The following is an 18,189-nucleotide window of genomic DNA, read 5'->3' as shown; positions in this document are numbered from 1 at the left end:
ACGTCTCTGTTTGTTGCCGTAAACGATACATGTATTTTATGCTTTCATGCTGGACAGATAAGCATGCAACGAGTGGTCTATATTATTTGTAGAATATGCAATAACTTATCCGGTTATCTTGAAGTTTTATGCTGTATCAAATATACCTGGAAAAAAAAAAATTTGTTCATGTTCATGCAATGGATTAGGGATGAGCTTTGACTTTTTGGCCTCTGATACCTTCTTCTTTTGAGGTTCTATAGTCTGTCATTCGGGCCTAATGTTATAGAGAGCTAAACTTTAATAAAACAAAATCTCTTTCAATTTTTAACTTGGGGCAGTTTTATGATTCGTCGAGAAACGGATTCTTGAATCGTATGGGCCGTAATTTCTCCTTTTTCTATTCATCTACAAAATATTATAACACACAAAATAGTATGCTGCTCGTGGCGATGACTGGCACCAATTGTTGGAAAGCCTCTTCCATTGGCCCATTCGTGACATTCTCGCTCGTTGAGATCCGGCCGTACTTTTCTCTGTATTATTGTAATCAGCCTAGTCGTGATGAGCTTATTGTCGCTGCGATTCAAGATAGCTATCTTTGATGATAACCTTGTGTAACCTCTAATGGGACCATACAAGGCTTGTTGTAATCCTGCTCTGCATAGTGGAAGTTTTTGACTGAGTCTGGTCCGTGGTGGTTTTTCCCTGTTGTGGTTTGCCCGTTAAAATCTTGGGCGTCCCATTCTATATTGTCCCATCTTCCATTACATTATAGTAATGCTTATTTTGCTCATTTAATCACACAAAGATGGGAGGGAAAGGATCTAATTGCACGATAAAGAGAATCAGAGACATGCTAGAACATTTTACAAGACTTTAGGGATTAGTAGTGCCTTTATCTCAAATTTTAATATCGTTATCATTATTTAGTTGCGCCGGTAAGCTTCAAATTCCAGAATGATGTTTTTACTAGCTAGTCTGACGAACATCCTGGTGGAACACTCGGGTAAGTTATGTTGAAAAAGTTCGGTATGCCCAGGTCTGACATGTTATATTTATAATGTGATCCCACATTTAGGGATATAGTTTTTGAAATTAAAACTTATCCATTGGGTTTGACCCACGTTTTCTCTTTTAAGTGACGGTTATCCACATGCGGTTTTTCCACTGTTCGTACCCCTTCGGTGACAACCGCCCTCTTCGGTAACCGCCTTGATGGGAAGCGGTTTATAAAGATGAACGTTCATTCTATAAGGGTAGACACAAGGTCTAACGCAAACCCTCTCATTCGGTAATACACCATCAGTATGCGAGGGGATTGGGTTAGTAAAGTGCGCCCGTAATCGCTGTCAAATTAACGTCGAACTACCGTGGATTTCCAAGGAACGTAAAGTTGAACAATGGCTGGAGGTCAGTTTATTTTTGATCCTGTTTTCCGCATTTGATTCTAATTGTGCTTGAATTTTGTTCTTCTATGCATGATTAGAATCCTTCAGTTTTAGTCTCACATTTGGTATCAGAGCATGATTAGTGCCTCTGCCTTGTTCTTGTTGAATTTTTGGTGTATTTTTCGGGGCTTTTTGAGATGAATAGTAATTCGGCATTTTGGGGCTAAGAGGGAAATCGCCGATTCCGGCCAAATTCCGGCGACCCACCGCTCGACTTCGGACCGGCACGGTCGCACCGCCATGGAGAAGAATAGCCCTAAGTTAATCTGGCATATCGGTAATCGCCGGAGGCTGTTTGAGCGGCGGAAGTTGCGGGTTAGGGTTTGTGCGTTTTGACGGAATTTTGCTTGATTCGAGCCAATTTCTTGGTTGTTTTCGCCGAATTTTGGGTCCATGTGGTCGTGCCGACGTGGTCTCCGAAACCCATGAATTATTTTTGGTGTAATATGGGTTACCGGAGGAGACCCATTCGGTCGAAGGTGCGGCGGAACGGCGAAGAACGTCGAAAAATGGCTTCTGTTCGCGCGGAGGAAGAAGGCGCGTGGCCCCACGCGCGCGCAACCGCTGGCGCGTGGTCTCCACGCGCGCAACCGCAGCGCGTGCGGCCCATGGCGCCGCTGGGCAGCGGTGCGGGTGCGCCGCACGCGCCCGCGCGGTAAAGAAGGCGCGTGCGCGCCACGCGCCCGCGCATAGGGCGGCGCGCGTGCCGCGCACGCGCCCGGGAACCGCACCACCCTTTATTTTTACTCTTCTGCCCCCGCTTTTTACCCGTTATTACGATTATGCCCCTTGCCGAATTAAGTTTATTGTTTTGTCCCTCATGCATTTTATGAGTATTTTTTATGCATGAAATTAAATGTCCAGTGATCCATATATTTTAATTAATTGGGAAGTAGCCACAACATCTTTAATTAATTAAATTATATATTAAGAGCATTCGGATCACATTTGAAAATGGACATTGATTGTAATTAATCTTATTAATATGATGAATTTAATTCCACAGGAATTTTCATTATATTAATTTGATTAATTAGGTTGAAATATCATATTATTTTCTTAATTTACCCACAGGGATTAAGGAAAGGAATATAATATGATAGTTTCTTCAAGAAAAATTTATGAATCTATTTAAATTAAAAACTTAGCCCACATGCAGTTTTTATGTTATGTGATTCATATTTTGTGACATGTCTTACATTGGTAGAACATGATATATGTTGATTTTGCCTCAAATTTTGTGACATAAGTATGATTATTTGATATGTAGTTTTGCAACCTGTGAATTTCTCTGAATTTAAGAGTGATGTTCCCATACTGAATGGTGAAAACTATAAAGTTTGGAAGGAGTCAATTCTTCTTCAATTGGGGTGCATGGACATTGACTATGCTATAAGGAAAGACGAACCACTCGCTTCCCACCGACACGAGCACTGCAATGAGATAGCCCTTTATGAACAAAGTGGGAGCGGTCCAACCGCCTTAGTGTGATGTTCATAAGGACTAAAGTATCTCCTAGTATCCGTGGTTCGGTCGCTCAAGATAGCAATGCTAAGGCTTTATTGGAGGCCATTGATGCGCAGTTTGAGACTTCAGAAAAGGCGCATGCCATGACCCTGATAATGAAGTTTTCATCTCTAAAGCTCACAAGTGTTAGAGGTGTGTGTGAGCACATCATGAAGATGAGGGACATTGCAGCTCAGCTGAAAAATCTTGAGGTTGAGATATCTGAATCATTTCTTGTGTACTACATTCTGAACACTCTCCCACAACAGTATGCACCTTTCAAGATCTTCTACAACACACATAAAAATAAATGGTCAATTAATGAACTCATGACCATGTGTGTTCAAGAGGAAGAGAGGCTGATTATGGAATTGGGAGAAAGTGCTCATTTGGCAACACAAGAAAGGAATAAGGGTCATGGCAAGCAGAAGGGGAAAGGTAAAATACCTCCCCAAGCTGACATTAAGAAGGAATCCAAATGTTTCTTCTGTTGAAAGAAGGGGCATATGAAGAAGGATTGCGTCAGATTTAAGGCCTGGCTCGAGAAGAAAGGTAATCCAACCTCTTATGTTTGTTATGAATCTAATATGACTTATGTGAGTCACAACACTTGGTGGATTGATTCTGGTTCTACAATCCATATTTCAAATTCCTTACAGGGTTTTCAAAACCACAGGAAGCCAGTGGGAAGTGAACAAAGCATCTATTCGGGAAATAAGATGCGTTCGCATGTAGAAGCTATTGAGACATATGGATTAGTTCTCAATAGTGGCTTTGTTTTGGATTTGGAAAGGACCTTTTATGTTCCAAGTTTCTCTAGAAACTTAATTTCAGTTTCAAGACTTGTACCTTTGGGTTACTCTTTTAACTTTTCAGATTCAAACTTCAGTTTATTGTTTAAATCTGAAATTGTTGGAAGTGGTATTTTGTCTGATGGTCTTTTTCGAATTAATTTACAAGACAATGCCTATTATAATGCGATGCATGTTCATGATAATTCTGGTATGAAACGATGTGTTGTGAATGAAGATTCCTCTATGTTGTGGCACCGGAGATTGGGACATATCTCCATAGATAGAATTAAGCGATTAGTAAATGATGGAGTACTCGGTACTTTGGATTTTACTGATTATGATATTTGCGTGGATTGCATAAAGGGAAAGCAGACCAACAAGACAAAGAAAGGTGCCAAGAGGAGTACAGACATATTAGAAATCATACATACTGACATTTGTAGTCCTGATATGGACTCGTATGGTCAGAAGTACTTCATCTCCTTCATTGATGATTACTCACGTTACATGTATCTCTACTTGCTTCATAATAAGCATGAAGCGTTGGATGCCTTTAAGGTTTTTAAGGCGGAAGTAGAGAAACAATGCGGCAAGCAAATTAAGATCGTGAGATCAGATAGAGGCGGAGAATTTTATGGTAGATATACTGAAGATGGACAAGCACCTGGTCCGTTTGTAAAGTTTCTTCAAGAGAATGGGATAGTTGCCCAATACACTATGCCAGGTTCTCCGGACCAAAATGACGTAGCAAAAAGAAGAAACCGAACTTTATTGGACATGGTGCGGAGTATGCTTAGTAGCTCCAAACTTCCTAAGTCCTTGTGGACTGAAGCTCTTAAGACGGCAGTGTACATATTAAATCGAGTTCCAACCAAGGCTGTCCCAAAGACGCCTTTTGAGTTATTCAAAGGTTGGAAGCCAAGTTTGCGACATGTACGCGTTTGGGGATGCCCGTCTGAAGTAAGAGTCTATAATCCACAGGAAAGGAAGTTGGACCCAAGGACTGTAAGTGGATATTTTATTGGATATGCCGAAAAGTCCAAGGGATACAGGTTTTATTGTCCATCTCACACTACTAGGATTGTGGAATCAAGAAATGCTAAGTTTCTTGAAAGTGACTTGATTAGTGGGAGTGATCGATTGAAGGACATTGTTCCTGAGAAAGATCATTCAGATACTCAACCTTCCACTTCAAGTATTAGGTTGGTTGTTGTTCATAACGCCCCTTCAGTTCAGCCGGCTATTGAACAACCAACTATTGAAGTTTCACAACTTGCTGATAATGATCCGGTAGATCCAGTTGTTCAACAATTACCAGAAGCTGTTGAACAACCAGTTGAACAACACGCTCCTCCAGAGAATGTTGATACAACATTAAGAAGATCTACTAGAATGAGGAAATCAGCAATTCCTAGTGATTATATTGTGTATCTACAAGAGTTTGACTATAATATTGGAGCTGAGAATGATCCTGAAACGTTTTCACAAGCCATGAGCAGTGATGAATCCAATTTGTGGTACAATGCCATGAAGGATGAGATGAGTTCTATGGCATCAAATAAAGTCTGGGATTTGGTTGAGTTGCCTAATGGTGCAAAAGCCATTGGTTGTAAATGGGTCTTCAAAACTAAGAAGGACTCGTTGGGCAACATTGAGAGATATAAAGCTAGACTCGTTACCAAAGGATTCACTCAAAAGGAAGGAATCGATTACACGGAGCCATTTTCTCCTATATCTAAGAAAGATTCTCTTCGTATTGTTTTGGCGTTGGTTGCCCATTTTGATATGGAATTACATCAAATGGATGTGAAAACGGCGTTCCTCAATGGGGAACTAGAGGAGGAGGTATACATGAAACAACCTGAAGGATTCTCCTCTAGTAAAGGTGAGCAATTGGTGTGCAAGCTTAAGAAATCTATATATGGCTTGAAACAAGCATCCCGTCAATGGTACTTAAGGTTCCATGATGTCATCTCTTCATTCGGTTTTGTAGAGAATATCATGGATCAATGCATATACCAGAAAGTCAGTGGGAGCAAAATTTGTTTTCTTGTGCTATATGTGGATGATATTTTACTTGCAACCAATGATAAGGGGTTGTTGCATGAGGTGAAACAATTCCTCTCTAAGAGTTTTGACATGAAGGATATGGGTGATGCATCTTATGTCATTGGCATTAAGATCCATAGAGATAGAACTCGAGGAGTTTTATGACTATCTCAAGAAACCTATATCAATAAGGTCTTGGAGAGATTTCGGATGAAAGATTGTTCACCAAGTGTAGCACCCATTGTGAAGGGTGATAGGTTCAATTTGAACCAGTGCCTGAAGAACGATCTAGAAAGGGAACAAATGAAGAACATCTCATATGCTTCTGCTGTCGGAAGCTTGATGTATGCTCAGGTTTGCACTCGACCTGACATCGCTTTGCTTGTGGGAATGTTGGGAAGATATCAGAGTAATCCAGGGATAGACCACTGGAAAGCTGCAAAGAAAGTGATGAGATACCTTTAAGGTACTAAAGGCTACATGCTTATGTATAGACGGACTGACAACTTGGAAGTAGTTGGTTATTCGGATGCGGATTACGCTGGTTGCGTTGATTCTCTAAAATCAACATCAGGATACATTTTTATGTTAGCTGGCGGAGCCGTGTCATGGAAGAGTGCGAAGCAGACTTTGACTGTTACTTCCACTATGGAGGCTGAGTTCGTTTCTTGTTTTGAGGCTATCTCGCATGGTGTATGGTTGAAGAGTTTCATTTCAGGGCTTAGAATTGTTGATTCTATTTCTAGGCCATTAAGAATATATTGTGACAATTCAGCTGCGATTTTTACGGTTAAAAATGCTAGAAGTGGCAGTCGAAGTAAGCACATCGACATTAAGTATTTAGCCATAAAGGAACGTGTTAAGGAGAATAAAGTGGTCATTGAACACGTTCGCACTGAATTGATGATAGCTGATCCTTTAACTAAAGGCATGCCACCAATGAAGTATAAGGATCATGTGGCCAGTATGGGAATAGTTCCCATGATGTGATTTATCATCGTACGGACGACTTTTGTTGTTTGAAACTCTTATTTAATTATAATGTTATTCTCAATTTCTGGTGTACACATTCAGTTGTTTATGAGAATAACAATTATCCTTGGTTTTGGAATAAACATAGGGTTTATTCATTAAGATGTGTTGTCACGTATGGGTTAACATTAAAAGAATAAGATGCATTGTGATACATGGAAGATATTACTCGCTCTTAGAGGACGTGTCGCCATGATTCATGTGTCTTGTTTCTTTTCTTAAGCATATGGTTTTCGTGGATTTGGTTGGGTAATCCGTATGATGAAAATGTTGGGATCAAGTGGGAGAATGTTATATTTATAATGTGATCCCACATTTAGGGATATAGTTTTTGAAATTAAAACTTATCCATTGGGTTTGACCCACGTTTTCTCTTTTAAGTGACGGTTATCCACATACGGTTTTTCCACTGTTCGTGCCCCTTCGGTGACAACCGCCCTCTTCGGTAACCGCCTTGATGGGAAGCGGTTTATAAAGATGAACGTTCATTCTATAAGGGCAGACACAAGGTCTAACGCAAACCCTCTCATTCGGTAATACACCATCAGTACGCGAGGGGATTGGGTTAGTAAAGTGCGCCCGTAATCGCTGTCAAATTAACGTCGAACTACCGTGGATTTCCGACGAACGTAAAGTTGAACAATGGCTGGAGGTCAGTTTATTTTCGATCCTGTTTTCCGCATTTGATTCTAATTGTGCTTGAATTTTGTTCTTCTATGCATGATTAGAATCCTTCAGTTTTAGTCTCACATGACAAAGATGTATCTCTAAACTCAAGGAGGTGAACTTGAAATTTAAATTAATCTCTTCCAGTGAAATTGTTGATGTTTCGACTATCATCAACTCAAGAGTCCAAACTCAACCACATCGCCTCAAGTAATCTCACTTTACCAAGAAAATGCCTTCAACGCTATTGCAAATATCATGCACAGAACCACCAAACAACACACAGATTGTGTGTGTGTGTGTGAAGATTTGTGAATAGCACTGGAAACTTAATTTGCTTTGTGGCCACCATACCGATCTTTGGCCACCTTCCGATCTGAGGTTGCAAACTCAGTCGCGAGGGCAAGCAAATAGAGAATAGGCAAAGCAGCACACATAGAAGTCGAAAGGGAGGGACGGCGAGCACCGTGGACAGCGAGCACCACAGTGGTTGCACGCGGCCAACATTGACGAGCAACAGTGACGACGATGCACATTGGGGAAGAGGAGGCACCAAGGGAAGACAGAAGAAGTAAAAAGTAAAAAGGAAATAGATAAGAAAAGGGAAAAAAGGGAAAAAAGGCAAAGAAAAAACCAAAAAGAGGAGAACTTGCTCCCCCATGCCAAGTGATCGCTTAACACATCATATGCTGCGTCATACATCTTTATACCACACGAGCGGGTGTCAACGGTTTGACTCGGTTCAATTTTCCGTAATATTCGAACCGAACTGAACCGAACCATTAAGGACATATGTTTGTTATGAACCAAATCGAGACACTATCCGAAAATATCCAAACCTAAAAAAAGCCATTCGGTTCGGTTCGATTTTCGATTTTCTTCGATTTGTCTTTTTATTGCTGTTTTCTTTCCCAGTTCTCACGAACCCCCCCCCTCTCTGACATTTCCTTTTCTCTCTCCTCCCTTTCTTAACCTAGAAAACCATCCCCTTTGTCTCTCCTCTTTTACTCTCTCAATCATCTGCCATGCTCCGGCCGTTGTCCCTCGCACCAAATGTCGCCGGCGACCCCACGCCGCCCACCTCTGAGCTCGACAGTAAGAATTGAGTCCCCCGGAGACCCCGGTCGTACCTCTCTCTTTCCTCTTCCCCTTTCGACCTCAGATCGGGGTCGATACGATCCACCCGCCATCAACGGATCGACCCAGATTCGAGCACTAGATTCTCAGATCGAGGGCTCGGTCGAGCTCCACCGGAGGCAAGATCCTCACCTGTTCGGTCCACTGAGATCACGAGCGGACGCTAAAGCCTCCTCTCCTCTTCGTCTTTGACCCAAGAAGCAGAAGGAGAGCTCGGGCAGAGGTCTTCACGTTGCATCTCATCTCGCCGGTTCGTTGCTAGTATAACTGATATCGGTAGGAAGGAAAAAACACTGTTTGTGGGTTTCTGGATTTGTGAGGAGGTGAAGAGGAACGGGGAAAGGGAAGGGGGGTTGGGATTTTGGAGGCTGAGATTTTAGAGTTCATGAGGGGATTCTGCGAACCCCGACTTGTTTCCCACCAAAGAAACAGTTGATCGATGCGGGGAGGATGGGTTTGGTCGAAGCTATTCTGCGGCAAGGTGGATCGGGATGAGAAAATATTAGGTGAGTTGAACACTCCACGTAGGTTATACAACACACCATTCGGCTGATGACACGTGGCGGACAGGTCCCACCGGTCAGATTTTGCAGTCCCTCGTTACCCCACTTTCAGATCTTCTCTCTCCTTTGTTACTCTCTTTCTTCTTTCACTGTTTTCTTCCGTTTCTTTTTGCGTTTCGAGACCATGGACGACGCTCGCACTTGAATTGCAGTGTCACGAGCCAACCATTGACGACCACTCACGAGCACGCCGACGCTCAGCCGTTGTCGGCGTCGTTCGGGCATGCTATTGACCCCCTTGGTTATCCATCTTTCCCATCCACCATGGACGACGCTCGCGGCCAGCCATGGACGACTCTCATCCATGTCCATGGTCGTCGTTGGCATCGAGCAACGCCGGACGGGACGGCTCGATCTGGAAGTTTGGCCAGATCTGGAGCCATGGCCGCTCGTCGCTCGCGGCCACAATGCAGAGATTATGGCCCCAAAAATAAAAGAAGAAACAAAAATGAAGCTCTGCTTCTGCATTGTGGGTCCATAATGGCGGTGGTGTGCTTCTGGTATGTGTACCAGAAGAAGAAGAAGATGGTGAAAAGTGGGTGAGATGGAGAGGTTAACGGCGGGGAGATAATGTGCAGGGAGAGAAGTAACGGAGAAGAGAGAGACATATGGGAGAGAGTAAAGGTTTATAGCGGGACCCATCTTGCCACGTGGCATTTATTGGATAGAGTGTTAGACCATCCCACGTGGTATATTCAACTCACCTAATATTTTCTCCGGGTTGAGCTGGGATTTGGACGGTGAGGACGAACTTAAATAATCCGAACCGAAAAAAAACAAGAATGACTGTGATTTTAACTCTTTTGGTTCGGTTCGGTTTACAAACTGAAACCGAACTGAAATAATTCTAACAAAGAAGGATATTTTTTTCATTATCCGAACCAAAAAACCGAACCGCACTCGAAACTGCAAATTTCGCTCTATTCTGCTCCGATTTCGATTCAATTTTTTTGCCTTCGGTTTCCTCGACACTTCCGTATTGAGCATGATCACGTCTTCCACGTCATCACATCATATACCATGTCATACTTACTTCATCATGGGCCATATTATCATGTCAAGCTAGCAATGTCATTTATGCATATGCTAAGTCATTATTATATCCGTGTCATTCACATCAGCTTCGTGTAAGTGATCATCGTGTCATTGTACCATGTTTCGTAGTATATGCAATGGCATTCACGTATCAATCTTTCAAATTCCTGGTTGTCACGACCTTCCCACAAACGAAAAGTTATTTTTGGATGTTTTTACTGCCTTGTGATATGTGAAAACATGGATAATTTATGTAATTTCGTTGGTCCATCAAAATCAATGAAAGAGATTATAAAGATACTGGATATCCACTTGAAAAAGACAAGAAATTGCAAAATTCTATGATTGGATCGCATACTTGGATTGCTCGTAATACGCTCAACGATGAAGTAACACAGAACAATACTAGACAATCATACTCAATGGGTTGAACTTACATGATATCCAATGACAAAAGTACAAAGAGAATGAAAGAAGTTAGATACCTAATTATTTTTGTAGGTGATGAAAATGTTTTTCATTCATTTATTTTTATAAAAAATATAAGCGATTATTTTTTGATTTTTTTTTTCGTGAAACAAACGCGCCCTTAGTATCTTAGATTTGTATATATAATATGGGGGTCTAGCAGGACTGCAAGCCATGATTAGATCGAAATAAAGTTAGAATATTGTTCTAAACTTACGGGTTCACCAAATTTGATGCAATTGAAGTCGATAATGTATACAAACGAACTGTTCAATTTTTTTTTAAAATTGGGGGTCTAGCAGATGGCTGCGTGTACTATTTGGATCAGTAAAACTGGTAGGTCGATATGAATTCACTGAATATTTTAGGTTTTGGTTTCAGTTGTCATATGGTTCTTAGGGTAGCTGCGGTCGATGATCGTTCACTAGTATCGATGACTTCTTCTGGTGCCAATCATCACGCGTAATAATCGTTTGTTGATGGATGATCCCTTGAAAGTGTATGTTTAACGTGGAAACATTATCGTTGAGTTCATTGTTTGAATTGTGCATCATTGGTTTTAAATTTTGTTCTGATCTTTTTTATTGTTTTGCATTATCTTTGACTATTATAAACCAATTTTAAAATTTTGATGACTTCTGTTTAGCGATGCTTCCTTGATTTTGTTCTGCAATGTTGAACTTTCTCCTCTGCTTTATTTAGAATTTACCTAGTTGTTGTTCGATGAAAGTTTATTCGAATTAGCAGGTCGTACTTCAACAAGATCATCAAATGAGCATGAATTTTATATAGAATTGAACAGGTCCTACTTAAAAGTCATATTCATTGGGCGTCCATATATAGAATTGAGAGAGCCACGAACAAACTCGCGCTATCGTTTCATTTTCATCATAACTGCAACAAACGACTTGAAGTTCAAGTCATGGGCTGCTTTTGCTGTGGAGGTCGTAAGAAGAAGAAAGCCAATCAACCCTCCACGACCGCCATCCGGCCACCCACTTATCAAGGCGGAACTACCAAAAAGAGGGGTGGCAGGAATAATAGGATAACTGTTAGTACTGGTGGCGGCGGCGGCGGCAGCAGCGGTGGCGCTTGTGGTGGTGGAGGAGTTTTTGGTGGAGGTGGAGGGGCATGTGGCGGTGGCGGCAGCGGTGACGGAGGCTGTGGTGGTGGCGGTGCTGGTGGCGGTTGACCGTTCATAGCTTGTGATTTTTTTACCCTTCTTGAGAAGTTCACATTCGTGATGAATATTGGTCATTGTGACTTGTGATTTTTATACTTTCATGCAGGGTGAGTATGTAAATAATTTCGATGATTGGACAGAAGAAATAATGTCGAGCAAGTATAATAATATGAGTGGATTCATCTTTTCAATGCCGGTGGTGTAGACGCCTAAACTTTCGCCTAAAGATCACTCATGCATTTTAGAAAAGCAAAAAAAACTAAATTAGAGATTGAATCCGTCACTAACAACAATTTTTGACCTCTAAATAAATATATCGATATCGTATAACCGTGAATTCGTATTCTTTATCGCATTTAGACCCTAGAGGCATTCATGTTTAGGAATAACACACTCGCACCGAATAAAACATAGGCCCCGGTCATCAATTTCGTCCAAATTAGCCCGACTTGCGATTCCCCTGCTTGACCACGCGAACACGCGCATGGCATGTGGTGTTCTAAGTTAGAAAAGTACATAAAACTGGGCAAGAATTTTCAGCTAGTCCAAGATACTATAGGAAGGCCATATTGGAAAAGATAAGGAAAAGGGAATTAGGTTGGAAACAAGAGGGGAAAGACGAGAAGGATGGACATGACTTGCAGATGTCGGCAAAACTACGTATTTTTTTTTTTATATTTATAGTTTGTATGTTATATGATTCATCCCATTCAACGGATTTGAATGGGTTTATACAACTTATTAATTTGTTCAACTCCTGCCCGGCAAAGGCGTCTTGACGTGCAAGCACGCGTAGAATTTCTCCTTAAACCATGATCATCAAGGCTTGCGAAGACTCGATCAATTGTCTGTAATCGTCACCACTGACTTCGAATTTCATTGTCTTTATATTCGAGACTCGTATTGTCGAGTACAATAATGTTCACTCCGGACAAGAACACCACCATATTTCTTTTCATCAAGCTCGGGAACTAACTTCGAAGTTCATTGTCTTTACATTAGAGACTTGTTTTGTCGAGTACAAAAGAGTTCTCTCCGGACAAGAACACCACCATGTAATTTCTCATCGGGCTTGGGATGAAAGTGGGTTTCTTTTCAGACCCACTAAAACTCATCATTAGATGGGATTTGCTCTATTAGATTCAGTAAAATCTAAATTATATAAATCTTAGGTAACCCATATATCATTCAACCCGTTAAACCTGAGTTATAATATAGGTCCATGATCCATTTTGTCACCTCTAATGACAGGTCATGGGATGGAGCAAGTATCTGACAACGAGACACCTTCATCTAAGTTGGAGATTCAACGTTTTTTGCGGGGAATGATCAAAGCAATGTTAGAATAATCTAAACTGACGGGTCCGCGAAAATGAATTTTAGTGTTCTTGATGATAGCTTGGACAACGAACCTGTATGTTATCTTAATTTATGTATGGTAGAATGCTTCGAGAACAGGACGCGAAGCATCCTCACCGATCTGTTGACCAAGCCAAACAATGAGAACTAAAGTACATACGTAATCCCCACGAGCTTTTTGTCCACAGACGCAAGAAATGGCCGAAAAAGCCCACCTTCAGAAGTCATCACGGAGGGCAAAATTGAATAAATATGCCGATGGAACTTCTGTGAAAATAACCCAAACATTCTTTAATCCAAATTGCTGCGACAAAGCCGTTGCTTCGTCACCTCTCAGCGACTCGACGACTACAAAGCAAGAGCGACATCGAGAGAGAGCCATGGAGATACTCGCGCCTCCGTCGTATTCTTTTTGTTGGCGATTGGAACCACGCGAAACTCAAGTGAAGCCATGGGCTGTTTTTTCAGCAGAGGTCGCGAGAAGACGAAAAGCCAGCCACCCACTTGGATCCCCGCCCAACCGCCCATTTATCAGGGCGGATCTGCCAAAAAGAGCGGCATCGGCAGGGACGGCGGCACGGCTATTCTTGCTGGTGCAGGTGCTGCCGTAGTTGCCACCGCTGCTGTGGCCACGATTTTGGACAGTACTGATCGCGGCGGTGGCGCTTGTGGTGGTTCTGGTGGAGGAGCTTCTGGTGATGGAGGAGGGGGCGGCGGAGGGTGTGGCGGAGGCGGATGCGGCGGAGGCGGGTGCGGCGGCGGGTGTTGAACTTTTCTGTTTGTTGCCGTAACCGGTACATGTATTTTATGCTTTCATGCTGGACAAATAGGCATGTAACGGTTGGAGTTGCATATAAAAAAACTATTATATGATGTTATAGATGGAGTAGATATTTATGGGGACACCATGATAGGGGCTACATGATTTATATGTTCGGCTTTTCATGGTCTATTTATTATTTATATAACATGCAGTAATTTATCTGGTTGTCTTGAAGTTGTATGCCCTGTCAAATATATCTTGAAAAAAAAAAATTTGTTCATCCAATGGATTAGGGATGAGCTTTCACTTTTTTGTCTCTGATACCTTCTTCTTTTGAAGTTCTATAGTCTGTCATTGGGGTCTAATGGTATAGAGAGCTAAACTTTAATAAAACAAAATTTCTTTCAATTTTTAACTCGGGATAGTTTTATGATTCGTCGAGAAACGGATTCTCGAATCATAAGGGCCGTAACTTCTCTTTTTTTCTATTCATCTACAAAATATTATAGCACAAAAACTTAGGAAAAAATCACCAACAACCCCAAACTTTGCCATCTGTGACACATTTCCGAACTTTTTTTGTGACACCAAAATCGAACTTTCTTTTTGTGACACATTTTACCCCAATGTATTTAGTCCATGGGCATTTTCGTCTTTTTGCTTTTTCTTTTTTTTTTTTTTTTTTTTTTTTCCTTTCCGGCGAGGGCCTCGCCGCGTCGCGAGGGCGCCTCGCGGATCCGGCGAGGGGGCCTCGCCGGCCGGTGAGGGCGGTCCTCGCCGGATCCGGCGAGGGCGAACCTCGCCGACGTCGGGCGGCCCTCGCCCGGATCGGGCGAGCGACCATCGCCGGCGTCGAGCGAGGATCGCCCTCGCCCGACCTCTGGCGAGGGCCGCCCTCGCCGGCATTGGGCGAGGCCCTCGCGGCAGCCATCGGCAGGCGCCGCCTCGCTCGCCCGAGAGGGTCGACCTCGCATGAGTCAGCGGCGAGTCCGCCCTCGCTCGACGCCGGCGAGGCCCCCCGCCGGATCCGCGAGGCAGCCCTCACCCGACGCCGGCGAGGCCCCCTCGTCGGAAAGGAAAAAAAAAGAAAAAAAAAAAAGAAAAAGCAAAAAGACGAAAATGCCCATGGACTAAATACATTAGGGTAAATGTGTCACAAAAGCAAAGTTCGGGATTTTGGTGTCACACAAAAAGTTCGGGTAAATATGTGTCACGAGCATGAGATTGGGGTTTTGGTGGTTTCCCAAAACTTACGGCCCTTACGATCAAACAGTGCGATTTACTCTTTTAGTTGCCCTTCGATCATTAAAGGAAATCCGTTTTCCAAAAACTCCTTATAATTACCGTTAATCAAGAAACTTTTACCCCACATTCTAGGAAGGCTTCTGAAATTAGGACCGGAAAAGTTTGGTAGTTGAAGCTCTTGACGTGGCCAAGTTGGTCGATGTGTGGCCGACTTATTCGGTCAATGCAAGAGAAAAAAAGCAAGAGTTGAGAGAGAACAGAGCGAGTTGGACAGAAGCCATTTTTGAGAGAAAAGCGAGCTCGTGCAAGAGTCGGATGGCGGTTTCGATGACGAAATTCTAGTATGCTGTTCGTGGCAGTGACCGGCAGCAATTGTTGGAAAGCCTCTTCCATCCGCGCATTCGCGATGTTCTCGCTCGTCGAGATCTGGCCGTACATTTCTATTACTGTAAATTTGTAATCCACCAAATGGTGAGGAGCTTATTGTTGCTGGGATTCAAGATGGTTAACTTGATGATAACTTCGCGTAGCCTCTAATGGAACTCCGCAGGGCTTGTCGTAATCCTGCTCTGCATATGGTAGAAGTTTCTGGCTGAGTCTGGTCCGTGGTTTTTCCCTGTTGTGGTTTGCACGTTAAAATCTCGCGTATCCCATTTTGTATTGTCCGATCTTCCATTACATTATAGTAATGCTTATTTTTCTCATTTAATCACACAAAGATGGGAGGGGAAGGATCTAATTGCCCAATAAAGAAAATCAGAGACATTCTCGTGTATCCCATTCAGAGGGTTAGTAGTGCCTTTATCTCAAATTTTATATTATTATCACCATTTAATTGTGTCGGTAAGCTTCGAATTTTAGAATGATATTTTCACTAGCTAGTCTGATGAACATCCCGATGGAACACTCTGGTAAAATCTGTTCAATATGGGTGTATCTTAACTTAAGGAGGTAAGTTAAATTGTTGGTGTATCAACAATCATCTCAAGAGTCCAAACTCAACCGCATCACCTCCTTTAATCTAACGTTGCCAAGAAAATGCCTTCTAACGCTACTGCAAAATTATGCACCCAACGACCAACCGACACACACACACACACACACACACACACACACACACACACACACACACACACACTCTCTCTCTCTCTCTCTCTCTCTCTCTCTCTCTCTCTCTCTCTGTATGACCGCAAATCTCTACTGGAGATCTAATTTGCTTGGTGGCGACCATACCAAGCCACCTCCGATCTGAGGTTGCAAGCTCGGTCGGGAGGGCAAGCAAAGAGAGCATAGGCAATACAAGATCCTCCTTCTCAGGCCTAGCTCGACCCAAGATTTGCGGTTGCAGAGAGGGGGAAAACAAAGGGAGAGGTGGCTGCATCAGGTGCTTTAGGGTGGGCCCATTGCGACGGCAGTGGCGGAGGCGCGGTTGTGGCCGGTGGTCGAGCTGTGCTCGTCGTCCTGCACAACGAACGAGGGGGTTGGCCTCATGCTCGGTGAAGGAAACATGTACACCCAATCTGAGCCGTCCAATTTACTTGGTGCCAATACATTTCGATATCTCAAAGCAATGTTAGCATAATGTTCTAAACTAGCGGGTCCCCAAAACTTTAATTTCAGTGTTATTAATGATGGTTTTGGACAACCGACCCGTCTAATATTTTTCTTCTAGTCAACCCATTACCCTTAAGTTTCGGCAAGTCCAGGTTCCTGCGCGTCTATTGTACGATAGATTATTTCGAGGACGGGGACGCCAAGCATCCTCGCTCATCGGTTGACCAATCAAACCGAAAAGAACAAAGTCGACTCATGTCCAAAGAAGAGAAGTACACAGGAAATTCCCACGAACTTTTGTCCACAGACGCAAGAAAAGACCGAGTTTTGACTTGGTCAAGTCGACATAATTCTTGCGTCGAAAATCATATGAAAGTAACACGAACATTCTACCTCCGACGTTTCTTAATGCACATTGCTTCGACGAAGCCATTGGCTCGTCAACTTTCAGTGACGCGGACGACTATAAAACATGAATAGAATTGAGACGGAGCGATGAAGATACTCGTGCCACCGTGTTCTTTTTATCGGCGATTGGAACGACGTGAAGTTTAACTGAAGTCATGGGCTGTTTTTGCTGTGGAGGTCGCGAGAAGACGAAGAAAACGAAGCCACCCACTGCTCGACGGCCGTTTATCAATGCAGATCCGCCAAAAAGAGCGGCGTCCGCAGAGACGGTGGTGCAGGCGCAGCAGTAGCAGCCACTGCTGCTGCGGCCACGATCATTTACAGTACTAATGGTGGTGGCGGCTGCGCTTGCGGTGGTTCTGGTGGAGGAGCTTGTGGTGGTGGTGGAGGTTGCGGTGGAGGGTGCGGCGGCGGTTGTGGTGGCTGAATATTTCTGTTTGTTGCCGTAACCGGTACATGTATTTTATACTTTCACGCAGGACAAATGTTGTAACGGTTGGAGTTGGACATAGAAATAATATCAGAGCAAGTGCAATTCTATTTGCATCTCATCTTACCCTTCTCTTATCCCCGAAAGTGAGAAAACAACTATATGATGCTTACGCCACGGAGATCAAACTTATCTGAACCCATTACTCGTGTGGACTCCATGGTAGAGGCCACATGATTAAATGTTCGAATGTGATGCCGAAACGCGATAGAAAGATTGACTGAACAAGAAAATTCGACAGAAGAACAATTCGTTCTCCAAGTATGATTATCAAATCAAAATATCCAAAGTCTGCTTAAAGGAAACCCTAAAACAAGTTTATATATCCCTAAACCTAGCCCCACTAGGATTAGTAAACATCAAAACGTAAAATTACGAAACTACCCTTTACTAAATTAACCCATAAAAAAATACTAAAAAAAAGAAAAACCCATCTAAACGACCCCGAATCGCGAAAATCTATCGTTAGTCACGGCCAACGGCGTGAGTATTGATCAGCACGCCGTT

At 42.8% G+C, this 18,189-nt stretch overlaps 1 protein-coding gene across 1 annotated transcript; it reads left to right on the top strand.

The window, feature by feature from the left end:
• Window positions 1-13,673: 13,673 nt before the first annotated feature.
• On the top strand, window positions 13,674-17,619 carry LOC130138954 (uncharacterized). The gene is made up of 2 exons (XM_056314732.1): window positions 13,674-13,972; window positions 17,370-17,619. Exons 1-2 carry the CDS (start codon window positions 13,674-13,676, stop codon window positions 17,617-17,619), a joined length of 549 nt encoding a protein of 182 aa, XP_056170707.1.
• Window positions 17,620-18,189: the final 570 nt, after the last annotated feature.

The sequence above is a fragment of the Syzygium oleosum genome, unplaced genomic scaffold (genome assembly GCF_021117445.2).
Source record: "Syzygium oleosum isolate NSW1041296 unplaced genomic scaffold, Sole_v2.1 Sole_v2.09, whole genome shotgun sequence".
Taxonomy (NCBI): domain Eukaryota; kingdom Viridiplantae; phylum Streptophyta; class Magnoliopsida; order Myrtales; family Myrtaceae; genus Syzygium; species Syzygium oleosum.
The sequence above is the reverse complement of the archived record's forward strand: the minus strand, read 5'-3'. Positions and strand labels throughout refer to the sequence as shown.

What these genes read in the sequence shown, in the direction of transcription:
- LOC130138954 (XM_056314732.1), top strand. Translation starts at nt 13,674, where the DNA reads ATGGGCTGTTTTTTCAGCAGAGGTCGCGAGAAGACGAAAAGCCAGCCA. An exon ending in GGCGGATGCGGCGGAGGCGG is followed by an intron (nt 13,973 to 17,369) that starts GTGCGGCGGCGG and finishes TTTGCTGTGGAG; the next exon opens with GTCGCGAGAAGACGAAGAAA.